This window comes from Oncorhynchus mykiss, chromosome 8, assembly GCF_057628025.1.
Source record: "Oncorhynchus mykiss isolate SJ-2025 chromosome 8, ASM5762802v1, whole genome shotgun sequence".
Lineage (NCBI taxonomy): Eukaryota > Metazoa > Chordata > Actinopteri > Salmoniformes > Salmonidae > Oncorhynchus > Oncorhynchus mykiss.
This window is the reverse complement of record NC_143029.1, coordinates 89,000,987-89,025,525: the sequence shown is the minus strand read 5'-3', so window position 1 is coordinate 89,025,525 and position 24,539 is coordinate 89,000,987. Positions and strand designations below refer to the sequence as shown.

At 47.0% G+C, this 24,539-nt stretch overlaps 1 protein-coding gene across 1 annotated transcript; it reads left to right on the top strand.

Moving 5' to 3' along the window:
* Positions 1–1,228: 1,228 nt before the first annotated feature.
* On the top strand, positions 1,229–20,929 carry LOC110531045 (activin receptor type-2B). The gene is made up of 11 exons (XM_036986636.2): positions 1,229–1,677; positions 11,204–11,411; positions 12,738–12,853; positions 13,076–13,224; positions 14,254–14,397; positions 15,287–15,430; positions 15,886–16,034; positions 16,110–16,224; positions 16,557–16,695; positions 17,769–17,899; positions 18,653–20,929. The coding sequence occupies exons 1-11, from the start codon at positions 1,626–1,628 to the stop codon at positions 18,848–18,850; spliced, it is 1,545 nt and encodes a 514-aa protein (XP_036842531.2). The 5' UTR covers positions 1,229–1,625; the 3' UTR covers positions 18,851–20,929.
* The last annotated feature ends 3,610 nt before the right edge of the window (positions 20,930–24,539 follow it).

Here is a 24,539-nt window from a genome sequence, read left to right as displayed (position 1 = left end):
GATCAAGCGTAAAGCTTTAGGTTGACAAATGGTATAGCGGCATCATGTGGGGCAGTAGCTAGAGCTGGTTTAAAAAAAAATAATGAAAATCAGTTCTGATTGATTCTGACCAGACGGTCTCTATACTATGATTTTCTCTACACCTCTAGCCATGTTTGTTGTGGTCTCTCGCCACTCTCTTATCTCTTGTTATGAAAAAAAAAGAAGGTATTGTCTTGTCTTGTGATAATAGTTGTTCCAACCTTTGACCAGCTCTACCAGACGGCTTGCGTGCGTTTTTAAAGTTTTAAAAATGTATCTTCAGTTGCCATGACGATATAGGAGAGAACATCTGTCTGTAACACAGTTTCACTGATCGAGCTATATTGAGTTACACACCAGGGTCAATACGGTGTGTGTGTGTGTAAGACAGGGTCAACACAGAGTAATGAGGATAATGCTTTGTCTCAGGTTACACTCGTCCATTGTTTCAGAAGAAGCCAGTATGACCATGGTTTCAGACATGTTATTAGCACCTTTAGCAGCTAATCATGTTGAGGCGCCACCGAGGGCCAAAGTCAAATATTTGTGATTTAACTCTGTGTAAAAGAAAATCAAGCAACAAAATTTTTATTGTAATTTTTTTTCCACTAAAGGAAACTAGGCAAAAAAATACGTTGTATTCTTCATATATCACATTGAGGGGGCACGTGCTGCTCAGTTTCAAGGACCCAACAGCCCAGCTGAACTATAATGAATTCAGAATAATAGTGATGTAGACTAATAATCTATGTCAATGGCAATAACACTTTCATTATCTTATATTCTATTTATTTCTAATGTTTGTGAGAGAAAAAAAATGACTGAATATTTCAAATTAATTCTGGATAAAACATACATTTTAAAAAAAAAAGTTCAAAATCACATGGATGACTGTTAGCAGTTGTTGTGGTATTATTTTATATTTCTAATGATGATCCATCAAAGTGTCCCGGTAAGGTCACCCCGCTCCTCGAGCTTTTCGCGTCTCCCTGAATCTCTCCTCTTTGTGTTTGTACAACCGGCATTCCCTGCTCGCAACCATTCCCGCTAGGCACTAGTTACCACAGCCACAAAGTCCTAAAGGCTATGTCGTCCTAATTTTAGGGTTAGGTTTAAGGTTAGTCGTGTGGTTAAGGTTAGGTTTAAAATCAGATGTTAAGAAGATAAATGGTAGAAATGGGCGGGGTTTAGCGGTCATTATGACTTTGTGGCTGTGGTAACTAGTGACGAACCCCATCAGGAGCCATTTTGTACCCAGATCAATAACATACACGTAAACTCCGATCTCTCGGCGCAGCGGTGGACTCGGCTAGTCTAGCAGAGCGCAAACCTGGATTATCTATTAGCTAGACTACATTTCAAACGGAATCCGGACCAAACGGAAATTGTGAATTTACTAGTGCACACGGGTTACTAAACAGTGTATTTCTCTAACCGTCCCGCTAAGGTGTTGTGCCGCCACCGACACGCTGTGGTTAGATGGATCGGGGAAGCCAGTGGTTATTGTGACTTCGGACTGATGTCGGGACGATATCCGGTTTAAATGTTGGCGACGGGAAAACAAGGAGAAAGTCTTCCCTGTCTTTTATCAATAGGAGAACATCATGGCTTTTTCCTGGCTGACTTGTTCGCTTCTCCTGGGAACTTTGTGTGCAGGTAAGAAACGACGCGTCTATTGTACACATTGAAGAAACGGCAACAGTTGCAACAAAAAAATACACAATTTGGCATAACTGGTAGCTTCGTTTTTAATTTGTAATTGAACCTTTATTTAACTAGGCAAGTTTCCATCCCCTTTAATTTAGTTATTGTCGGGGCACGTGTTGTCAAGGTATATTTCCCTTCACGTGGATATGTGTCTTGCTGCTTTATTTGCAGTGAAATTATTCAATCGATCGCTGTCATTAGATGTGGTCTTCCAACATCATGCTTTCCGTAGATTGAGGATACTTTTTTAAAATTTATGCTATAACCTACTCTGATGGAATGATGCTGTTGTGTGTAGGCCTGTGTGTGTGTGTGTGTGTGTGTGTCGAAACGGGATAATTGTGTCGTCATGTGTTTTGTTCTCCTGTGCAGATTCACAACATAAAACAATGTCTGGATCCTCTACACCAGTGGTTCTCAAACTGTTTACAGTCCCGTACCCCTTCAAACATTCAACCTCCAGCTGTACCCCGTCTAGCACAAGGGTCAGCGCACTCTACAATGTTTGTTTTTTTCCATCACTGTAGTAAGCCTGTCACACACCCACTCCACTATACGATACATTTATTAAACATAAGAGTGAGTGTTAGTTTTTGTCACAACCCGGGTCGTGGGAAGTTATAGGACCAGGGCACAAATAATATAATAATAATAATAATAATAATCAATCATTTTGCTCTTTATTTAACCATCTTACATATAAAACCTTTGTTCACTGGAAATGGTGAATAACTCACCACAGGTTAATGAGAAGGGTGTGTTTGAAAGGATGCACATAACTCTGCAATGTTGGGTTGTATTGGAGAGAGTCTCAGTCTTAAATCATTTTCCACACACAGTCTGTGCCTGTATTTAGTTTTCATGCTAGTGAGGGTTAAGAATCCACTCTCTCACATAGGTATTTGGTTGCAAGGTTGGATCCCTCGAGCTGACAAAGTGAAAATCTGTGGTTCTGCCCCTGAACAAGGCAGTTAACCCACCGTATCTAGGCCGTCATTGAAAATAAGAATGTGTTCTTAACTGACTTGCCATGTTAAATAAAGGTTATATAAAAAAAGAAATGTACATATTCTCATTCACTCCTTTAGATTTGTGTGTATTAGGTTGTTGTTGGGGAATTGTTAGATATTACTGCATTGTCGGAACAGGAAGCACAAGCATTTCGCTACACTCGCATTATCTGCTAACCATGTGTATGACCAATAACATTTGATTTGAGTGCTACGGGGTGGTAATCATTTAGGCAGGTTACCTTCGCTTCCTTGGGCACAGGGACTATGCTGGTCTGCGTGAAACGTGTAGGTATTAGGCACATGCTTTGAGTACACATCCTGGTAATCCATCTGGCCTCGCGGCTTTCTGAATGTTGAGCTGTTTAAAGGTTTTGTTCACATCAGCTTCCGAGAGCCTTATCACACAGTCCTCCAGAACAGCTGGTGCTCTCGTGGATGCTTCAGTGTTGCTTGCTTCAGTGTCGCTTGCCTCAAAGCGAACCTAAAAGGCATTTAGCTCGTCTGGTAGGCTCACGTCACTTGGCAGCTCGCGTCTGGGTTTCACTTTGTAGTCTTTCAAGCCCTGCCACATCCGACAAGTGTCAGAAGCCGGTGTAGTAGGATTCAATCTTAATCCTGTGTTGACGCTTTGCTTGTTTGATGGTTCGTCTCAGGGAATACCAGGATTTCTTATAGGCGTCCGGATGAGTGTCCCACTCCTTGAAAGCGTCAGTTCTAGCCTTTAGCTCGGTGCGGATGTTGCCTGTAATCCATGGCTTCTGGTTGGGATATGTACGTACAGTCACTGTGGGGACAACGTCATTGATTCACTTATTGATGAAGCCGATGACCGAGGTGGTGTATTCCTCAATGCCTATGGATGAATCCCGGAACATATTCCAGTCTGTGCTAGCAAAACAGTCATGTAGTGTAGCATCCACATCATCTGACCACTTCCGTATTGAGCGAGTCACTGGTACTTCCTGCTTTAGTTTTTGCTTGTAAGTAGGAATCAGGAGGATAGAATTATGGTCATATTTGCCAAATTTAGGGAAGGGGAGAGCATTGTATGCATCTCTGTGTGGAGTACAGGTGGCCTAGGATTGTTTTCCCCCCTGGTTGCACATGTGACATGCTGGTAAAACTGATTTAAGTCTGCCTGCATTAAAGTCCCCGGCCACTAGGAGCGCCGTTTCTGGGTGAGCATTTTATTCTTTGCTTATGGCCTTATAGAGTTGGTTGAGAGCGGTCTTAGTGCCAGCATCGGTTGTAGCCTTATACATCTCATTGAGTGTGGTCTTAGTGCCAGCTTCGCTTTGTGGTGGTAAATAGACGGCTACAAATAATATAGATGAGAACTCTCTTGGTAGATAGTGTGGTCTAATGCTTATCATAAGGTACTCTACCTCAGGCGAGCAATACCTTGAGACTTCTTAAATATTAGACATCGCGCACAAGCTGTTATTGACAAAAAGACACACCCCCACCCCTCGTCTTACCAGACGTAGCATCTCTGTTCTGCCGTTGCATTGAAAATCCCTCCAGCTCTATATTATCCGAGTCTTCGTTCAACCACGACTCTGTGAAACATAAGATGTTACAGTTCTTAATGTCCAGTTGGTAGGATAATCGTAATTGTAGGTCATCAATTTTCCATTGATTGCATGTTAGCAAGTAGAACGGAAGGCAGTGGGAGTTTACTCGCTCACCTACGGATTCTCAAAAAGGCAGCCCGATCTGCTTCCTCTTTTCCTCCGTCTTCTTCACGCAAATGACGAGTATCTAGGCCTGTTCCCGGGAGAGCAGTATATCATTCACATCGGACTCGTTAAAGGAAAAAGATTTGTGGTGAGTAATCCCAAGTTCTGGTGTCCAGAAGTTATTTTCAGTCATAAGAGACGGTAGCAGCAACATTATGTACAAAACAAGATAGACGCAAAAAAACCCAAATAAAATCGCACAATTAGTTACGGGCATGTAGAACGTCAGCCATTCTCTTCGGCGCCATTTTAACAATCAGCATCGGGGATCACTGGAGCATGTAGGCTAGCTTAGCTCTCTGTTTTAGCTCTGTGTAGTTGGCTAGCTTAGCTCTCTGTTTTAGCTCTGTGTAGTTGGCTAGCTTAGCTCTCTGTTTTAGCTCTGTGTAGTAGGCTAGCTTAGCTCTCTGTTTTAGCTCTGTGTAGTTGGCTAGCTTAGCTCTCTGTTTTAGCTCTGTGTAGTTGGCTAACTTAGCTCTCTGTTTTAGCTCTGTGTAGTTGGCTAGCTTAGCTCTCTGTTTTAGCTCTGTGTAGTTGGCTAGCTTAGCTCTCTGTTTTAGCTCTGTGTAGTTGGCTAGCTTAGCTCTCTGTTTTAGCTCTGTAGCCATGTGTTAGGCTTGCTCAGCTCTGTGTAGTAGCCTGGTATTAGGCTAGCTCAGCTCTGTGTAGTAGGCTAGCTTAGCTCTGTGTAGTAGCCTGGTATTAGGCTAGCTCAGCTCTGTGTAGTAGGCTTGCCTAGCTTTGTGTAGTAGCCTGGTATTAGGCTAGGTCAGCTCTGTGTAGTAGCCTGGTATTAGGCTAGGTCAGCTCTGTGTAGTAGCCTGGTATTAGGCTAGCTCAGCTCTGTGTAGTAGCCTGGTATTAGGTTAGCTCATCTCTGTGCAGTAGGCTGTTATTAGGCTAGCTCATCTCTGTGTAGTAGGCTGTTATTAGGCTAGCTCAGCTCTGTGTAGTAGGCTGGCTTAGCTTTGTGTAGTAGCCTGGTATTAGGCTACGTCAGCTCTGTGTAGTAGCCTGGTATTAGGCTAGCTCAGCTCTGTGTAGTAGCCTGGTATTAGGCTAGCTCAGCTCTGTGTAGTAGGCTAGTTTAGCTCTGTGTAGTAGCCTGGTATTAGGCTAGCTCAGCTCTGTGTGGTAGGCTAGCTTACCTCTGTGTAGTACACTGGTTGTAGGCTAGCTTAGTGTTTTGTTTTTAGCTCTGCGTTTTACAGTGGCATTCTATTTTATTTTGATAATGTTTTTCTCTGTGTGTCTAATGGGTAGATTAGGCCTAATGACGAGATGCTCATGTCTCCGCCCTAACAATGGGAGTCGTCCCAAAGCAGGCAACAAGCTTAGGTCCAAAATAAGGCCATAGAAACGCATTGGGCTTATTTTGGACATATTTTGAAACCTCTCACAGTACCTCTTCCTCTCAGATAGAGGGATACCACCGTAGGGGTTTGGGCAGCCAGGCTCCTATAGACAGGGATTTAAAGAGACAGGCTTTATTTATTTTTTCTCCAGTGAACAAAGACTCAGAAACATCTACATGCTACGTTCAAACCATATTATGATGTCATCACTTCTGATATTTTTCCTATCCACACAAATATATTTGTTGGAACAGTTTTTACGTCACAGTGAGCTCACAGTTTTTGATTCAATAAGTGAATAAACCCACCAGAATGAAAGACCTAAAGTTCAAACTGACATTTAAAAACAGTTTTCAGGCTGTATTGCAGGTCGAAACACTAGCGTTCTCCTCCATTGTGATTGTGAATAAGTCCTAGTCAACATGACAACTTTTACTGTCTCAGTAGCCTATTCTACCACTAAACACCACTGCGCTCAATGGGCTGTTTTGGGTTTGAAGTGAATTATGATTATTCTGCTCATAGAACCTCATCTTTCTTCCCAGATGTGCTATAGTCATCTAGTTAAAGGGTTAATCTGCGATTGTTAACCAAAATAGTGGTGGGGTGGTCCGCTTTGTTTGTTTGAAATGCAACATTTTTTTATGCAACAAATGAAAACGGTCAGGGTTGCTGCTGTCTATGGAAGTAGCTAACACACAGACACGGCCTGTGTTCCAAATGGCACCCTATTCCCCAGTGCACTACTTTAGACCAGGGCCCTATGGCACTCTATTCCCCAGTGCACTACTTTAGACCAGGGCCCTATGGCACCCTATTCCCCAGTGCACTACTTTAGACCAGGGCCCTATGGCACTCTATTCCCCAGTGCACTACTTTAGACCAGGGCCCTATGGCACCCTATTCCCCAGTGCACTACTTTAGACCAGGGCCCTATGGCACCCTATTCCCCAGTGCACTACTTTTGACCAGGGCCCTATGGCACCCTATTCCCCAGTGCACTACTTTTGACCAGGGCCCTATGGCACCCTATTCCCCAGTGCACTACTTTAGACCAGGGCCCTATGGCACCCTATTCCCCAGTGCACTACTTTTGACCAGGGCCCTATGGCACCCTATTCCCCAGTGCACTACTTTAGACCAGGGCACTATGGCACCCTATTCCCCAGTGCACTACTTTAGACCAGGACCCTATGGCACTCTATTCCCCAGTGCACTACTTTAGACCAGGGCCCTATGGCACCCTATTCCCCAGTGCACTACTTTAGACCAGGGCCCTATGGCACCCTATTCCCCAGTGCACTACTTTTGACCAGGGCCCTATGGCACCCTATTCCCCAGTGCACTACTTTTGACCAGGGCCCTATGGCACCCTATTCCCCAGTGCACTACTTTTGACCAGGGCCCTATGGCACCCTATTCCCCAGTGCACTACTTTAGACCAGGGCCCTATGGCACCCTATTCCCCAGTGCACTACTTTTGACCATGGCCCTATGGCACCCTATTCCCCAGTGCACTACTTTTGACCAGGGCCCTATGGCACCCTATTCCCCAGTGCACTACTTTTGACCAGGGCCCTATGGCACCCTATTCCCCAGTGCACTACTTTAGACCAGGGCCCTATGGCACCCTATTCCCCAGTGCACTACTTTTGACCAGGGCCCTATGGCACCCTATTCCCCAGTGCACTACTTTAGACCAGGGCACTATGGCACTCTATTCCCTAGTGCACTACTTTAGACCAGGGCCCTATGGCACCCTATTCCCCAGTGCACTACTTTTGACCAGGGCCCTATGGCACCCTATTCCCCAGTGCACTACTTTTGACCAGGGCCCTATGGCACCCTATTCCCCAGTGCACTACTTTTGACCAGGGCCCTATGGCACCCTATTCCCCAGTGCACTACTTTAGACCAGGGCCCTATGGCACTCTATTCCCTAGTGCACTACTTTAGACCAGGGCCCTATGGCACTCTATTCCCCAGTGCACTACTTTAGACCAGGGCCCTATGGCACCCTATTCCCCAGTGCACTACTTTAGACCAGGGCCCAATGGCACCCTATTCCCTATGTAGTGCACTACTTCTGACCAGGGCCCTATGGCACCCTATTCCCTAGTACACTACTTTAGACCAGGGCCCTATTGCACCCTATTCCCTATATAGTGCACTACTTTTTACCAGGGCCCTATGGCACCCTATTCCCCAGTGCACTACTTTTGACCAGGGCCCTATGGCACCCTATTCCCTAGTGTACTACTTTTGACCAGGGCCCAATAGGGATTAGGGTGCCCTTTGGGATGCAATTATTATGTTTGTGAGGTCTTCACCCGGCATATCAAGGTGGTATAATGACATCATGACAGAGTTTTATCAGGTTTGTGTTCAGAAGGCATCAATCAGAAGGTTAACTGAGTAACTATCATTTTGTTTTAACCGGTTCTCAGGTGAGAATACTAGCTAGGTGTGGGCTGTTTTGGCGAGAGCAGCATAGAGAAACTGTATGTTCACACTACATATACAGGTAACTGCCAAAATAATGGAAACTCCTTGAGTAAATGAGGGATACAAAGTATATTGAAAGCAGTTGGTTCAAAGTATTGTCTCATCGTTGCAACTCCCGTACGGACACGGGAGAGGTGAAGGTCGTGAGCCACGCGACCTCCGAAACACGACCCATCCAAGCCGCACTGCTTCTTGACACAACGCCCACTTAAACCCAGAAGCACCAATGTGTCGGAGGAAACACCGTACACCTGCCGACCGTGCGCTGCGCCCGGCCCGCCACAGGAGTCGCTAGTGCGCGGTGGTTCAAGGACATCCCTGCCGGCCAAACCCTCCCCTAACCCAGACGACGCTGGGCCAAACCCTCCCCTAACCCGGGCGACGCTGGGCCAAACCCTCCCCTAACCCGGACGACGCTGGGCCAAACCCTCCCCTAACCCGGACGACGCTGGGCCAAACCCTCCCCTAACCCAGACGACGCTGGGCCAAACCCTCCCCTAACCCAGACGACGCTGGGCCAAACCCTCCCCTAACCCAGACGACGCTGGGCAAATTGTGCACCGCCCCTCGGGTCTCCCGGTCGCGACCAGCTGCGACAGAGCCTGGACTCAAACCCAGAATCTCTAGTGGCAGTTAGCTCTGAAGTGCAGTGCCTTAGACCACTGCGCCACTCGGGAGGCCTTCTGAGTTAATTAAAGGGAAGATTGCTGTTTAAACATGTTGATTTGTTTCATCCTTCCAACTTAAAATCTTAATACGACATATAACTTTATATTTTGTATTTTGGGAGAAATGTACATTTTATCCAAATTTGACCGAAGTTATGACGGATAAGCGTTGTGACATCGAGAAGAACACTCAGCCGGAGTGGAACACTCAGCCGGAGTGGAACAAACACTCAGCCGGAGTAGAACAAACACTCAGCCGGAGTAGAACAAACACTCAGCCGGAGTAGAACAAACACTCAGCCGGAGTAGAACAAACACTCAGCCGGAGTAGAACAAACACTCAGCCGGAGTAGAACAAACACTCAGCCGGAGTAGAACAAACACTCAGCCGGAGTAGAACAAACACTCAGCCGGAGTAGAACAAACACTCAGCCGGAGTAGAACAAACACTCAGCCGGAGTAGAACAAACACTCAGCCGGAGTAGAACAAACACTCAGCCGGAGTAGAACACTCAGCCGGAGTAAAACAAACACTCAGCCGGAGTGAAGCCACTGTCCACAAGACTCTAAAGAACCACATCATACCGAGTCCTCCTATTGGACCATGTTCTTAGATTAGATTCAACTTTGTCATTGAACAAGTACAAGTACAACGAAATGCAGTTCGCATCTAACCAGAAGTGCAAATTAAAGAGTAAAACATGTTTTACAAGTGAAACAATTAAAAATACAATGTATATTATTAAGTGGGATGTATAAATGTACAATGAAGACAAATTATCAGACCATATCCCGTGGTTTCTTGATTCTCTATCACCTATACAGCGCGCCAGCTTTTAGCGTAGCCTCTTTTCCAACCCTGCTGGCTTACCTCTACTAGCGAACCGCTAGCAGGCTTTTAGCGTAGCCTCTTTTCCATCCATGCTGGCTTACCTCTACTAGCGAACCGCTAGCAGGCTTTTAGCGTAGCCTCTTTTCCACCCCTGCTGGCTTACCTCTACTAGCTAACCGCTAGCAGGCTTTTAGCATAGCCCCTTTTCCACCCCTGCTGGCTTACCTCTACTAGCTAACCGCTAGCAGGCTTTTAGCATAGCCTATTATCCTCCCCTGCTGGCTTACCTCTACTAGCGAACCACTAGCAGGCTTTTAGCATAGCCCCTTTTCCACCCGTGCTGGCTTACCTCTACTAGCTAACCGCTAGCAGGCTTTTAGCATAGCCTATTATCCTCCCCTGCTGGCTTACCTCTACTAGCTAACCGCTAGCAGGCTTTTAGCATAGCCTATTATCCTCCCCTGCTGGTTTACCTCTACTAGCTAACTACTAGCAGGCTTGAAACACATCACTTATTAGGAGTTCAGCACATCAGAATTTTTTGTACTGTTACCGATGAACTTTTACCATCATAGTAGACATTGAATGTCAAACCAAGCTATAGCTAGCTACATGCTAACCTGAGTGCTACTAGCTAGCAGCACTAAATTCAGGTATAATGGCTAATGCAAACATTGGCTATCATGATATCCTGCAAGTTATATTGGCCACTGAAGATCAGGCAGTTCAGCAAAAATAGACTGACCTTGAAATAAACAATGACATTATTCCGATATGGCATTTGACCATTCATTTCTGCAAAACGTGCAGTATTCTGTTGATGGAATTGTAGCTAGCTTGCATGCTATCTCATGCCATCCCCGTGTGGTATATGGACAATATACCACAGCAAAGGACTGTGTCCAGGCACTCCGTGCTGCATCGTGCATAAGAACAGCCCTTAGCCGTGTTATATTGTCCATATACCACACCCCCTCTGGCCTTATTGCTTAAACATACACCTCCACCTTTCTTTTTCCCGGAGAGCTCTTTCTTCCTTTCCGTGTGATGGACGGAGGACCCCACTGGCTAAATGGACGGGGGCTGTGTCTCCAGAGGGGGCTGTGATTCTGTAAAACTGATTAAGTTACAGTTCCTGATGTCTCTCTGGAAGGAGATCCTCGCCTTGAGCTCATCTACTATATTGTCCAGGGACTGAACGTTAGCAAATAATATACTCAGAAGCGGTGGATGGCATGCACGCCTCTTGAGTCTGGATAATTCTTTGTCAGAGACTTGGAGCAGCCCTCGGGATGAATGGAATTGCCTCTAACCATGATCCTCCTCTGTCCTCTCTCTCCTGCCTCCTCTGTCCTGCCACTAGGCTGGGGCCATGGCGATGTGGAGACCAGAGATTGTGTGTACTACAATGATAACTGGCGTACAGAGCGTACCAACCAGAGTGGTGTGGAGAGGTGTGAGGGGGAGAAGGATAAACGACTACACTGCTACTCCTCCTGGCTCAACGTCTCAGGAACCATCAAACTGGTGAAGAAAGGCTGCTGGCTGGACGACTTCAACTGCTATGACAGGTACCAGGCACTACTTATCAACTGCTATGACAGGTACCAGACACTACATACCACCTGCTATGACAGGTATCAGGCACTACTTACCAACTGCTATGACAGGTATCAGGCACTACTTACCAACTGCTATGACGGGTACCAGGCACTACTTACCAACTGCTATGACAGGTACCAGGCACCTCTTACCAACTGCTATGACAGGTACCAGGCACCTCTTACCAACTGCTATGACAGGTATCAGACAATACTTACCAACTGCTATGACAGGTATCAGGCACTACTTACCAACTGCTATGACAGGTACCAGACAATACTTACCAACTGCTATGACAGGTACCAGGCACCTCTTACCAACTGCTATGACAGGTACCAGGCACTACTTACCAACTGCTATGACAGGTACTAGACACTACATACCAACTGCTATGACAGGTACCAGGTACTACTTACCAACTGCTATGACAGGTACCAGACAATACTTACCAACTGCTATGACAGGTACCAGGCACCTCTTACCAACTGCTATGACAGGTATCAGGCACTACTTACCAACTGCTATGACAGGTACCAGACAATACTTACCAACTGCTATGACAGGTACCAGGCACTACTTACCAACTGCTATGACAGGTATCAGGCACTACTTACCAACTGCTATGACAGGTACTAGACACTACATACCAACTGCTATGACAGGTACCAGGCACCTCTTACCAACTGCTATGACAGGTACTAGACACTACATACCAACTGCTATGACAGGTACCAGGCACTACATACCAACTGTTATGACAGGTACCAGGCACTACTTACTAACTGCTATGACAGGTATCAGGCACCACTTACCAACTGCTATGCCAGGTACCAAACACGACTTACCAACTGTTATGCCAGGTACCAGACACTAATTACCAACTGTTATGCCAGGTACCAGACACTAATTACCAACTGTTATGCCAGGTACCAGGCACTAATTACCAACTGTTATGCCAGGTACCAGACACTAATTACCAACTGTTATGCCAGGTACCAGACACTACTTACCAACTGCTATGCCAGGTACCAGGCACTTTTTGACTTAAGTGTGTGTTATGATAGGACACACGGGATAGGATGTACTGGTCCTTATTCCACTTGTGTAATTACAAAAAAAAATCCTCAAGGCAATACTATGGCAATACAAATCAATCACAGATCAACTATGTAGCACCATGATGTCACAATGGCCTTACTCAAATCATCCTAGCAGTGCTACAAAAAAATGTGAGGAATGTTTGGGACTAATAGATCTTGTAAATTGTGTGTGTGTGTGTCTCTCTGTCTCGTCAGGCAGAAGTGTGTGTCCATGGAAGAGAACCCTCAGGTGTTCTTCTGCTGCTGTGAGGGAAACTACTGCAATGAGAGGTTCACACACCTGCCTGACCTCATCGCCGCCGGCAACAGAGGTGAGTGGACATGAACTTTGAACCCCGTTCTTAAAATAAAAAAATATATTTTTATTTATTTAGTCAGAACACAAATCATACAGACTGGATATCAGGCATCACAATATACCACAAGTAAAATAAATGAAGATATCGTTAAAGATGTTGATTGTGTTCTTCCACAGTGAAAATGTGTCTGACTGATTCGATTTTTCGTCTTCTGTGATCTGTTCTCCTCCCTAGTGAAAATCCGCCCCCCTCCCAGAGTGCCATCTCTGTTGAATAGCCTGGTGTTCAGTTTTCTATCTCTGTGTGTGTCTCTGACCCTGCTACTTGCCCTGTGGATGTACCGGCAGCACAAACCACCCTACGGACATGTTGACCTCCTTGAGGTGAGATCACACCACTTAACTAGTGCTGATCTAGGATCAGGTCCCCCCCCTGTGGCCATATCATCTGATCTAGGATCAGGTCCCCCCTGTGACCATATCATCTGATCTAGCATCAGGTCCCCCCTGTGGCCATATAATCTGATCTAGGATCAGGTCCCCCCTGTGGCCATATAATCTGATCTAGGATCAGGTCCCCCCTGTGGCCATATCATCTGATCTAGGATCTGGTCCCCCCTGTGACCATATCATCTGATCTAGGTTCAGGTCCCCCCTGTGGCCATATAATCTGATTTAGGATCAGGTCCCCCCCCCCCCCTGTGGCCATATCATCTGATCTAGGATCAGCCCCCCCCCCCCCCTGTGGCCATATCATCTGATATAGGATCAGGTCCCCCCTGTGGCCATATCATCTGATCTAGGATCAGGTCCCCCATGTGGCCATATATCATCTGATCTAGGATCAGGTCCCCTCCCCCTGTGGCCATATCATCTGATCTAGGATCAGGTCCCCCCTGTGGCCATATCATCTGATTTAGGATCAGGTCCCCCCTGTGGCCATATCATCTGTTTAGGATCAGGTCCCCCCTGTGGCCATATCATCTGATTTAGGATCAGGTCCCCCCTGTGGCCATATCATCTGATCTAGGATCAGGTCCCCCCTGTGACCATATCATCTGATCTAGGATCAGGTCCCCCCTGTGGCCATATAATCTGATCTAGCATCAGGTCCCCCCTGTGGCCATATAGTCTGATAGAAACAACGGCTTTGTTTACACAGGCAGCCCAATTCTGATATTTTGCCTAATTCTTGGCAAAAGATCTGATCTGATTGGTCAAAAGGCAAATTATTGGCAAAAGATCTGATCTGATTGGTCCAAAGACAAATTATCGGCAAAAGATCAGATTTGGGCTGCCTAACACAGCCCAACACATAAAGAAGATCAAGGAACGAATCAGAGAATTGATGGAGTGTGATATGGACTTGTCCTTCAGGTTGTAGCGTTTTCTCCCCTCTCCTCTGTCTGTCAGGACCCTCGGCAAACCCCCCCCTCTCCCATGGTGGGGCTGAAGCCTCTGCAGTTACTGGAGGTGAAGGCAAGGGGGCGCTTCGGCTGTGTGTGGAAGGCTCAGCTGATGAGTGAATACGTGGCTGTGAAGGTCTTCCCTGTTCGGGTAAGACATGCAGGGCTTTAGTCTATGGCAGGGGCCTCAAATTAATTCCCCCCCACCCCTCCCGGGGTTACGGTTAGGTGGGGGGGGGGGGGGGCAACATTCAGTCTTTAATGAGGTCCGGAGGGTTATATTTCCTTGGTTAGTTTTTGATGACTTGGTGGTTCTTAACTGGACAGTGAAGACCCACGGTATGAATGTGCTGGTGGTCCGTTGTCGTGACTACACGGTTTCCATTTTGTTTGTCGTCGTTTGAAAGTACATTGCGATCTCTAAGCTTAAACTAGAGATTTTTCTGGTGAATTTTTTTTAATGCTAAATTAGATTTCTGATTTGGGGGGTTAAACGGGTTAAACGAGCTCTTGACTCAAACTCCCCGCGGGTTTATGTTTGACACCCCTGGTCTATGGGATTGTAACATTCAGCCCTGGGTGAGTACAGGTGATAGCAGAAATGATTCCCCGCTGAACCTGGTTCCTCTTGAGGTTTCTTCCTTCTCGGGACTTTTCCACTGTGCTACTGCTTGTGCTTTGGGGATCTAAGGTTACTGGATCCTACTTGTGTAAGTAGAGTTTCATAAATATATTGTGATTTAATTTGATTAAAATAGAAATGGGAGAGGGAAATACCTAATACCTAATACCTAATACTAAATGTGTCTTCCGCATTTAACCCTCTCTGAATCAGAGAGGTGCGGGGGGGCTGCCTTAATCGACATCCACATCTTCGGCGCCCCGGGGAAACAGTGGGCAGAACGACAGATTCTTTTACCTTGTCAGATCAGGGATTCGATCCGGCGACCTTTCGGTTACTGACCCAACGCTCTAACCACGAGGCTAACCTGCCGACCCTGTAAGTTTCCATTATAACGTGTGATTGTATGGGTGTGAAGGACAAGCAGTCGTGGCAGAATGAGAGGGATATCTTCCTGACTCCTGGTATGAGACACGAGAACCTGCTTCGTTACATCGCTGCGGAGAAGCACGGCAGCAACATGGAGACGGAACTCTGGCTCATCATGGAATTCCATGAGCGGGTGAGGAAATACAGCCAATCGATCAATTCATTTATCAATAAATTAATCTATTAATTTATAGAAGGGCATGTTGTGTTTATAAATCAAATCAAATTAATTTATAAAGCCTTTCTTACATCAGCTGATATCTCAAAGTGCTGTACAGAAACACAGCCTAAAACCCCAAACAGCAAGCAATGCAGGTGTAGAAGCACGGTGGCTAGGAAAAACACTATCTATCCCTGTCTGTCCCTATCAAATCAAATCTATTTATATAGTCCTTCTTACATCAGCTGATGTCACAAAGTGCTGTACAGAAACACAGCCTAAAACCCCAAACAGCAAAGCAATGCAGATGTAGAAGCACCACTTTATATTGTGGTCTATTCCAGTTTGTTATCTAAGCCATAGTCAAGAATCTCTTTTTAAACCAAGTCTGTGTGCATCTGCGTTCGTGTGTGTGTGTGTGTGTACAGGGTTCGTTGACTGACCATCTGAAGGACCGTACAGTGACCTGGTCTGAAATGTGTCACATTGCTGAGACGATGTCCCGTGGTCTGGCCTACCTCCATGAAGACACAGCCATCTACAAGGGAGAAGGCCCCAAACCCACCATCGCACACAGGTGACATCATGTGTTTTCAAAGTCAATAACTTACCTGCTTAGATAAACGGGTTATATATAAACTATGTTTCCCAGGGACTTCAAGAGTAAGAACGTGATGTTGAGACGGGATCTGACAGCCGTCATCGGAGACTTTGGTTTGGCCGTCCGTTTTGAGCCGGGGAAACCTCCTGGAGACACCCACGGACAGGTAGTTTAACACGCACACACACACACAGGTCTTACAATTACTTACTTGCCTTCACTCTCTCCCCCTCTCCCTCTCTCTCTCTCTCTCTCTCTCTCTCTCTGTCTCTCTCTGTCTCTCTGTCTCTCTGTCTCTCTCTGTCTCTCTGTCTCTCTGTCTCTCTGTCTCTCTGTCTCTCTGTCTCTCTGTCTCTCTGTCTCTCTGTCTCTCTGTCTCTCTGTCTCTCTCTCTCTCTTTGTCTCTGTCTCTCTCTCTCTCGCTGTCTCTCTCTCTGTCTCTCTCGCTCTACTTTACCTCTCCCTCTCCCTCTCTGTCGTTCACTCTCCCTCCTCCAGGTGGGTACGTGGCGTTACATGGCCCCTGAGGTTCTAGAAGGGGCTATAAACTTCCAGAGAGACTCCTTCCTGAGGATCGATATGTATGCTATGGGGCTGGTGCTGTGGGAACTGGTGTCACGATGCATCGCCACAGACGGTGAGAGTTCCTGCTCAGGATCCCCCCCGTTACAAGCACGTTTCTTTAACTGCTAGACCACCCCCCCCCCCCGGGTTCTGTTTGATGCCTAGACCACATCCCCTCGGGTCTGTTTGATGCCTAGACCACACCCCCTTGGGTCTGTTTGATGCCTAGACCACTTCCCCTCCGGTTCTGTTTGATGCCTAGACCACACCCCCTCCGGTTCTGTTTGATGCCTAGACCACACCCCCTCGGGTCTGTTTGATGCCTAGACCACACCCCCTCCGATTCTGTTTGATGCCTAGACCACACCCCCTCCGGCTCTGTTTGATGCCTAGACCACACCCCCTCCGGCTCTGTTTGATGCCTAGACCACACCCCCTCCGGCTCTGTTTGATGCCTAGACCACACCCCCTCCGGCTCTGTTTGATGCCTAGACCACACCCCCTCCGGCTCTGTTTGATGCCTAGACCACACCCCCTCCGGCTCTGTTTGATGCCTAGACCACACCCCCTCCGGCTCTGTTTGATGCCTAGACCACACCCCCTCCGGCTCTGTTTGATGCCTAGACCACACCCCCTCCGGCTCTGTTTGATGCCTAGACCACACCCCCTCTGGTTCTGTTTGATGCCTAGACCACACCCCCTCTGGTTCTGTTTGATGCCTAGACCACACCCCCTCCAGTTCTGTTTGATGCCTAGACCACACCCCCTCCAGTTCTGTTTGATATCTAGACCACACCCCCTCCAGTTCTGTTTGATATCTAGACCACACCCCTTCCAGCTCTGTTTGGTGTCTAATATATATTTTCATATATGCCAAATGTCTACCTTGTTTTAGTTTCTGTATAAACAATGCATTTACTAATAATAAACAATGCATTTACTAATAATAAACAATGCATTTACTAATAATAAACAATGCATTTACTAATAATAAACAATGCATTTACTAATAATAAACAATGCATTTACTAATAATAAACAATGCATTTACTAATAATAAACAATGCATTTACTAAAAACAGTGTGTTTACTAAAAACAAACAGCAACTTGTAAAGCCTTCAATACAATGTTTTCTTGTCTCTCAGGTACCGTAGGGGAGTTCATGCTGCCGTTCGAGGAGGAGATTGGCCAACACACGTCTCTACAGGAACTGCAGGATGTGGTCGTTCACAAGAAGATGAGACCGGTCTTCAAGGACACCTGGCTCAAACACCCGGTCAGTAACACTGGGATGGTATGCTAGGATGGTACGCTGGGATGGTACGCTAGCATGGTACACTGGGGTGGTACGCTAGCATGGTACGCTGGGATGGTACGCTGGGGTGGTACGCTGGGGTGGTACGCTGGGGTGGTACGCTGGGGTGGTACGCTGGGGTGGTACGCTGGGGTGGTTCACTGGGACGGTACGCTGGGATGGTACGCTGGGACGGTACGCTGGGATGGTACACTGGGACGGTACGCTGGGATGGTACACTGGGACGGTACGCTGGGATGGTACGCTGGGATGGTACGCTGGGACGGTACGCTGGGACGGTACGCTGGGACGGTACGCTGGGATGGTACGCTGGGATGGTACGCTGGGATGGTACGCTGGGACGGTACGCTGGGACGGTACGCTGGGACGGTACGCTGGGACGGTACGCTGGGATGGTACGCTGGGATGGTACACTGGGGTAACAGTAGAGCGGTGGTTCCCAACTCCAGTCCTCCAGTACCCCCACCAGCACTAATGTCTGTTGTCGTTCCTCCATAAACTCACCTGATTCAACTCATTAAGAGCTTGATGATTGGTTGACCAGTTGAATCAGGTGTGTTTGTCCGGGGCCACGACAAACAATGTGTTCTGTTGGGGATACTGGAGGACTGGAGAAACTATTTAACTCTTTGGGGACTTAAAAAACTATTTTGTTGTCTTATATTTTATTTCCTGTAACCTCTTGGATTCTTGCTGTGTGTGTCGGTGCCACAGGGTCTGTCTCAGTTGTGTGAGACTATAGAGGAGTGTTGGGACCATGACGCCGAGGCTCGTCTCTCCGCCGGCTGTGTCGAGGAACGCATCTCCCAGATCGCCAGGACAACCGTCAGCACTACCTCAGACTGCCCAGTTGCCGTAGTAATGTCGGTAACCGTCGACGACGACCTACCTCCCAAAGAGTCCGGCACCTGAGTTCTGTGTTACTGTGACGTCATCACGGAACGATGCTCCTGACTTTTCTAGCCTAAACTTTTAAACAACTTGAATACAGCTGCTATTTTTATAGACTTGATATTGGGTATTATTGTTTTTAAGACGTTTTTTTTAACGTTATTTTGGATCAAGTCTTCTGTAGTTTTCACTGAGAAAATCACACGACAGAAATAAGCTATATGCTGGACAAATACCTCTCTAAGACATTAACTTGTATTAATCTTCTATTCAGTCAATACCTCATGTTGTGTTTAGTGGGTTTGATTATTACCTCATCCTGTCGTCTGGTCAAGATGGCGGCCAGCCAAAGAAAGCTAACCGTATTCCAAACTCTGATGTGACGATGCACAACACACAGTCTGACCGACCGACCTACCATATATATACATACACACACAGCCCAGACGATAGACATACACACTGTAGATCTGCAGGACTCATGTCCGATGAACCACGAGACTGTTCCAACGTATTTATCTTCCTCGGGATGAAACGTGGCTCTTTACTCAGCGTTCTGTCGTCCATCTTTTTTTTGGCTAGGAACGCCTTTTTGAAATAACGACACAGACACCTGAACCAACCCTCCATATAGCCTCAACCATCAGTGCTATCCTGGATCCTTGGGACGTCCCTACTCTAAACCCAGGGCCTAACAGTAGAGCAGCGTTTACAGTTATCTAGGGGGGAGGGGAGGGGGGGGGGCAAGAGGCCCGGACACTACGCAGGAGTAGCATTGGACAAACGGACTTGGAAAGGATTAGGACAAAATTAGACTTGTGGTTTTGGATTGGAACTACCACATCTCAGGATTCCAGCCTATTGGAACATGTTTCTACACATGTAGAGAAGCCAAGCTATCAGGAAACACTTTTTATCTGACATTACTCAATGAAATCTGAAATTGAAATGTTATACATTCTGGATGTAACTTTTTTTTGTGCGTATGTGTTTTGTACGTGTGTGTGTGTGTGTGTGTTTGTGGAATAGACTGAGAGGAGTATTTTTGTATTTTTTTGTCTGAACTGCAGTTGAAGCTGTGAATAAGTATTTGAAGGGCCGTGCTTGAGTTGGTTACAAGTTTCTGTTTCTCTCTCTCTGTCTGCTCAGTAGACCAGTTTCACAAAGCTATGATTTCCAGTCTTTTATTTTGGAAACAAATTGTCTGACTTGTGAGACTACTTTTCAGTTACCTCAGCAACCTGTATGTTGTTACCTCAGCAACCTGTATGTTGTTACCTCAGCAACCTGTATGTTGTTACCTCAGCAACCTCTATGTCGTTCAGTTACCTCAGCAACCTCTGTCGTTCAGTTACCTCAGCAACCTGTATGTCGTTCAGTTACCTCAGCAACTTGTATGTTGTTACCTCAGCAACCTCTGTCGTTCAGTTACCTCAGCAACCTCTATGTCGTTCAGTTACCTCAGCAACCTCTGTCGTTCAGTTACCTCAGCAACCTCTATGTCGTTCAGTTACCTCAGCAACCTGTATGTCGTTCAGTTACCTCAGCAACCTGTATGTCGTTCAGTTACCTCAGCAACCTCTATGTCGTTCAGTTACCTCAGCAACCTCTATGTCCTTCAGTTACCTCAGCAACCTGTATGTCGTTCAGTTACCTCAGCAACCTGTATGTCGTTCAGTTACCTCAGCAACCTGTATGTCGTTCAGTTACCTCAGCAACCTGTATGTCGTTCAGTTACCTCAGCAACCTCTGTCGTTCAGTTACCTCAGCAACCTCTATGTCGTTCAGTTACCTCAGCAACCTCTATGTCGTTCAGTTACCTCAGCAACCTGTATGTTGTTCAGTTACCTCAGCAACCTGTATGTCGTTCAGTTACCTCAGCAACCTCTGTCGTTCAGTTACCTCAGCAACCTGTATGTCGTTCAGTTACCTCAGCAACCTGTATGTCGTTCAGTTACCTCAGCAACCTGTATGTCGTTCAGTTACCTCAGCAACCTGTATGTCGTTCAGTTACCTCAGCAACCTGTATGTCGTTCAGTTACCTCAGCAACCTGTATGTCGTTCAGTTACCTCAGCAACATGTATGTCATGCAAGAAAAACCAAACACAGTGGCTGTCTTTATTTCAACTGCATGCCAGACTAGCCTGGTTCCAGATCTGTTTGTGCTGCCTTGCCAACTGCCTTGCCAACTCCTATGGTCAATAACAACACAAACACATCTGGAACCAGGCTAATATGACCAGACTATAACAAACTAGTGAATATCCACACAATGCTGCTGATACTCGCTACCAGGTTTGGGATCCGGCGGCGGACTCGCAATCTGGCATTTCGGGCAAATTCCATATGGGCTGGTACATTTTTAGCCCAGTGGGCCTGTCTAACTTGTTATAACTATCTGGCTAATAATATAATGGTCCGGTGTGGTTTCATTGAGGTAGAGGTCTACGCCAGCTGGATCATTGAGGTAGAGGTCTACGCCAGCTGGATCATTGAGGTAGAGGTCTACGCCAGCTGGATCATTGAGGTAGAGGTCTACGCCAGCTGGATCATTGAGGTAGAGGTCTACGCCAGCTGGATCATTGAGGTAGAGGTCTACGCCAGCTGGATCATTGAGGTAGAGGTCTACGCAGGATCGATCATTGAGGTAGAGGTCTACGCAGGATGGATCATTGAGGTAGAGGTCTACGCAGGATGCATCATTGAGGTAGAGGTCTACGCAGGATGGATCATTGAGGTAGAGGTCTACGCAGGATTGATTAATTAATCCCGCCATACTGAGCCTGCCCACACAATCGCTGGCTTTCTGTCCCGACTCCCACCTGCTACCGCAAGAACTGGTCCCGAACCCAACCGCAAGAACTGGTCCCGAACCCAACCGCAAGAACTGGTCCCGAACCCAACCGCAAGAACTGGTCCCCAGAACCCAACCGCAAGACCTGGTCCCCAGAATCCTAACCGCAAGAACTGGTCCCGAACTCAAACGCAAGAACTGGTCCCCAGAACCCAACCGCAAGAACTGGTCCCCGAACCCAACCGCAAGAACTGGTCCCCAGAACCCAACCGCAAGAACTGGTCCCCGAACGCAAGAACTGGTCCCAAACGCAAGACCTGGTCCCCGAACCCAACCGCAAGAACTGGTCCCCGAACCCAACCGCAAGAACTGGTCCCGAACCCAACCGCAAGAACTGGTCCCGAACCCAACCGCAAGAACTGGTCCCAAACGCAAGAACTGGTCCCGTACCCAACCGCAAGACCTGGTCCCCGAACCCAACCGCTGGTCCCCGAACCCAAACGCAGTCTTGCAATGGGACTTTAGGCGCATGTGACAAAGCAGCTCACTTGCCCGCCATGGTCCCAAAGTCATTTTGCAATAGCAAAATGCACGAAAATAATGTAAGAGATAAGTTTTAAATTACCAGACATTCTCACGTGGCCCGTTTTTATATTAGGCTACTGGGATATACCAGCCAATAGACCTAGATGTAGTTTGAAGAGAGCAGTGTGGGAGAGACCTGGCACTTTCTCTTGTTTTATAAGCGTCCCCTAGGACCTGCGGGTACCGACAGAGATCATTGCAGCGTGGTCACCATTTTTCCTGCTGCGGTTCGGTGCTGCCCTTTTACCTTTGAGGGGGGAAAAATGGTCCAGTTTTGGGACTTCAAGCAACAAGAAAAAAATTGCCTTTTGTGGGGGCCTCAAGGAAAATAATGGGCTTTTGTGGGGGCCTCAATGAAAATAATGGGCTGTTGTGGGTGGCCTCAATGAAAATAATGGGCTGTTGTGGGGGGCCTCAATGAAAATAATGGGCTGTTGTGGGGGGCCTCAATGAAAATAATGGGCTGTTGTGGGGGCCTCAATGAAAATAATGGGCTGTTGTGGGGGGCCTCAATGAAAATAATGGGCTGTTGTGGGGGCCTCAATGGAAAATAATGGTCCAGTGTTTGAAACCTCAGGGCTGATGTCTGGTCCCAGTCCGCCCATGTTGGGGATGAATTCCATTTAAATTCCTATCGGCTCAGATTGGAATTTCCAATGGCAAATTTTCCTATTTGAAAAGAAATGGAATTTAATTGTACTTCCTGAAATTGAATTGACCCCTACCGTGCTCACTACTCCAGGGTCCTCAGCGATCGATACTGTTGATGTCGTCATGTATTCTCTGTTCTGTGACTGTAACTGTAAGTGATGCTCATTGTAATAATATGTATTTTTTTTTCATGTTAGTTCTCAACTGTTTACCCTCTCACAGCACACATACCTCAGGTTTTTATACAGATGAATATCTCTTGTTATATCATGTTACTTATCGTGTTTTAGTCGTTATATTTTACTGCAAGTTTTACTTTTGTTTTTATTTTTATGTACCGTGGAGATTTCAAATTCTATTCGACTGACTAGTTGCATATAGGACGTGTTTTAATGTTGTTCAACCCAAATTAGAGGCTGGAACTTGGTATGTAAATACTTGTTGTTGTACACAGTTGCAGAACACTGATTTTACACCGTATCCTGTTGGGGAAATAATGTTTATTTTTTTTAATTTTACTTGATTGAAAAGGGGAATTTGAAGAGTGTCTCTGTGGTTTTTATAATTTACTTTCTAAATATCATGGTTCTCCCCTAAATAATATAAGAGGGACTCTGCGCCACCTTGCGGGGCCGGCTGCGCCATGTTGCGGGGCCGGCTGAGCCACGTTGCGGGGCCGGCTGAGCCACGTTGCGGGGCCGGCTGAGCCACCTTGCGGGCCGGCTGAGCTGAGCCACCTTGCGGGCCGGCTGAGCTGAGCTACCTTGCGGGCCGGCTGAGCTACCTTGCGGGCCGGCTGAGCCACCTTGCGGGCCGGCTGAGCCACCTTGCGGGCCGGCTGAGCCGAGCCACCTTGCGGGCCGGCTGAGCCGAGCCACCTTGCGGGCCGGCTGAGCCACCTTGCGGGCCGGCTGAGCCACCTTGCGGGCCGGCTGAGCCACCTTGCGGGCCGGCTGAGCCACCTTGCGGGCCGGCTGAGCTGAGCCACCTTGCGGGCCGGCTGAGCTGAGCCACCTTGCGGGCCGGCTGAGCTGAGCCACCTTGTGGGCCGGCTGCGGCACCTTGTGGGCCGGCTGAGCCACTATGCAATTTTATATAGTACCAGTCAAAAGTTTGGACACACCTACTCAAAGGGTTTTTCTTTATTTTTACTATTTTCTACATTGTAGAATAATAGTGAAGACATCAAAACTGTGTGTGTGTGTGTGGAGTCATATAGTAACCAAAAATGTGTTAAACAAATGAAAATATATTTAAGATTCTTCAAAGTGGCCACCTTTGCTTTGATGACAGCTTTGCATTCTTGCAACTGACTTCATGAGGTAGTCACCTGAAATGCTTTTCCAACAGTCTTGAAGGAGTTCCCACATATGCTGAGCATTTGTTGGTTGCTTTTCCTTCACTCTGCAGTCCAACTCATCCTAAACCATCTCAATTGGGTTGAGGTCAGGTGATCTGGGTCATTGTCCTGTTAAAAACAAATGATAGTCCCACTAAGCCAAACCAGATGGGACGCTGTATCGCTGCAGAATGCTGTGGTAGCCATGCTGGTTAAGTGTGCCTTGAATTCAAATAAATCACAGACAGTGTCACCAGCAAAGCACCCCGACACCATCACACCTCCTCCATGCTTCACGGTGGGAACTAGACATGTGGAGATCATCCATTCACCTACTCTG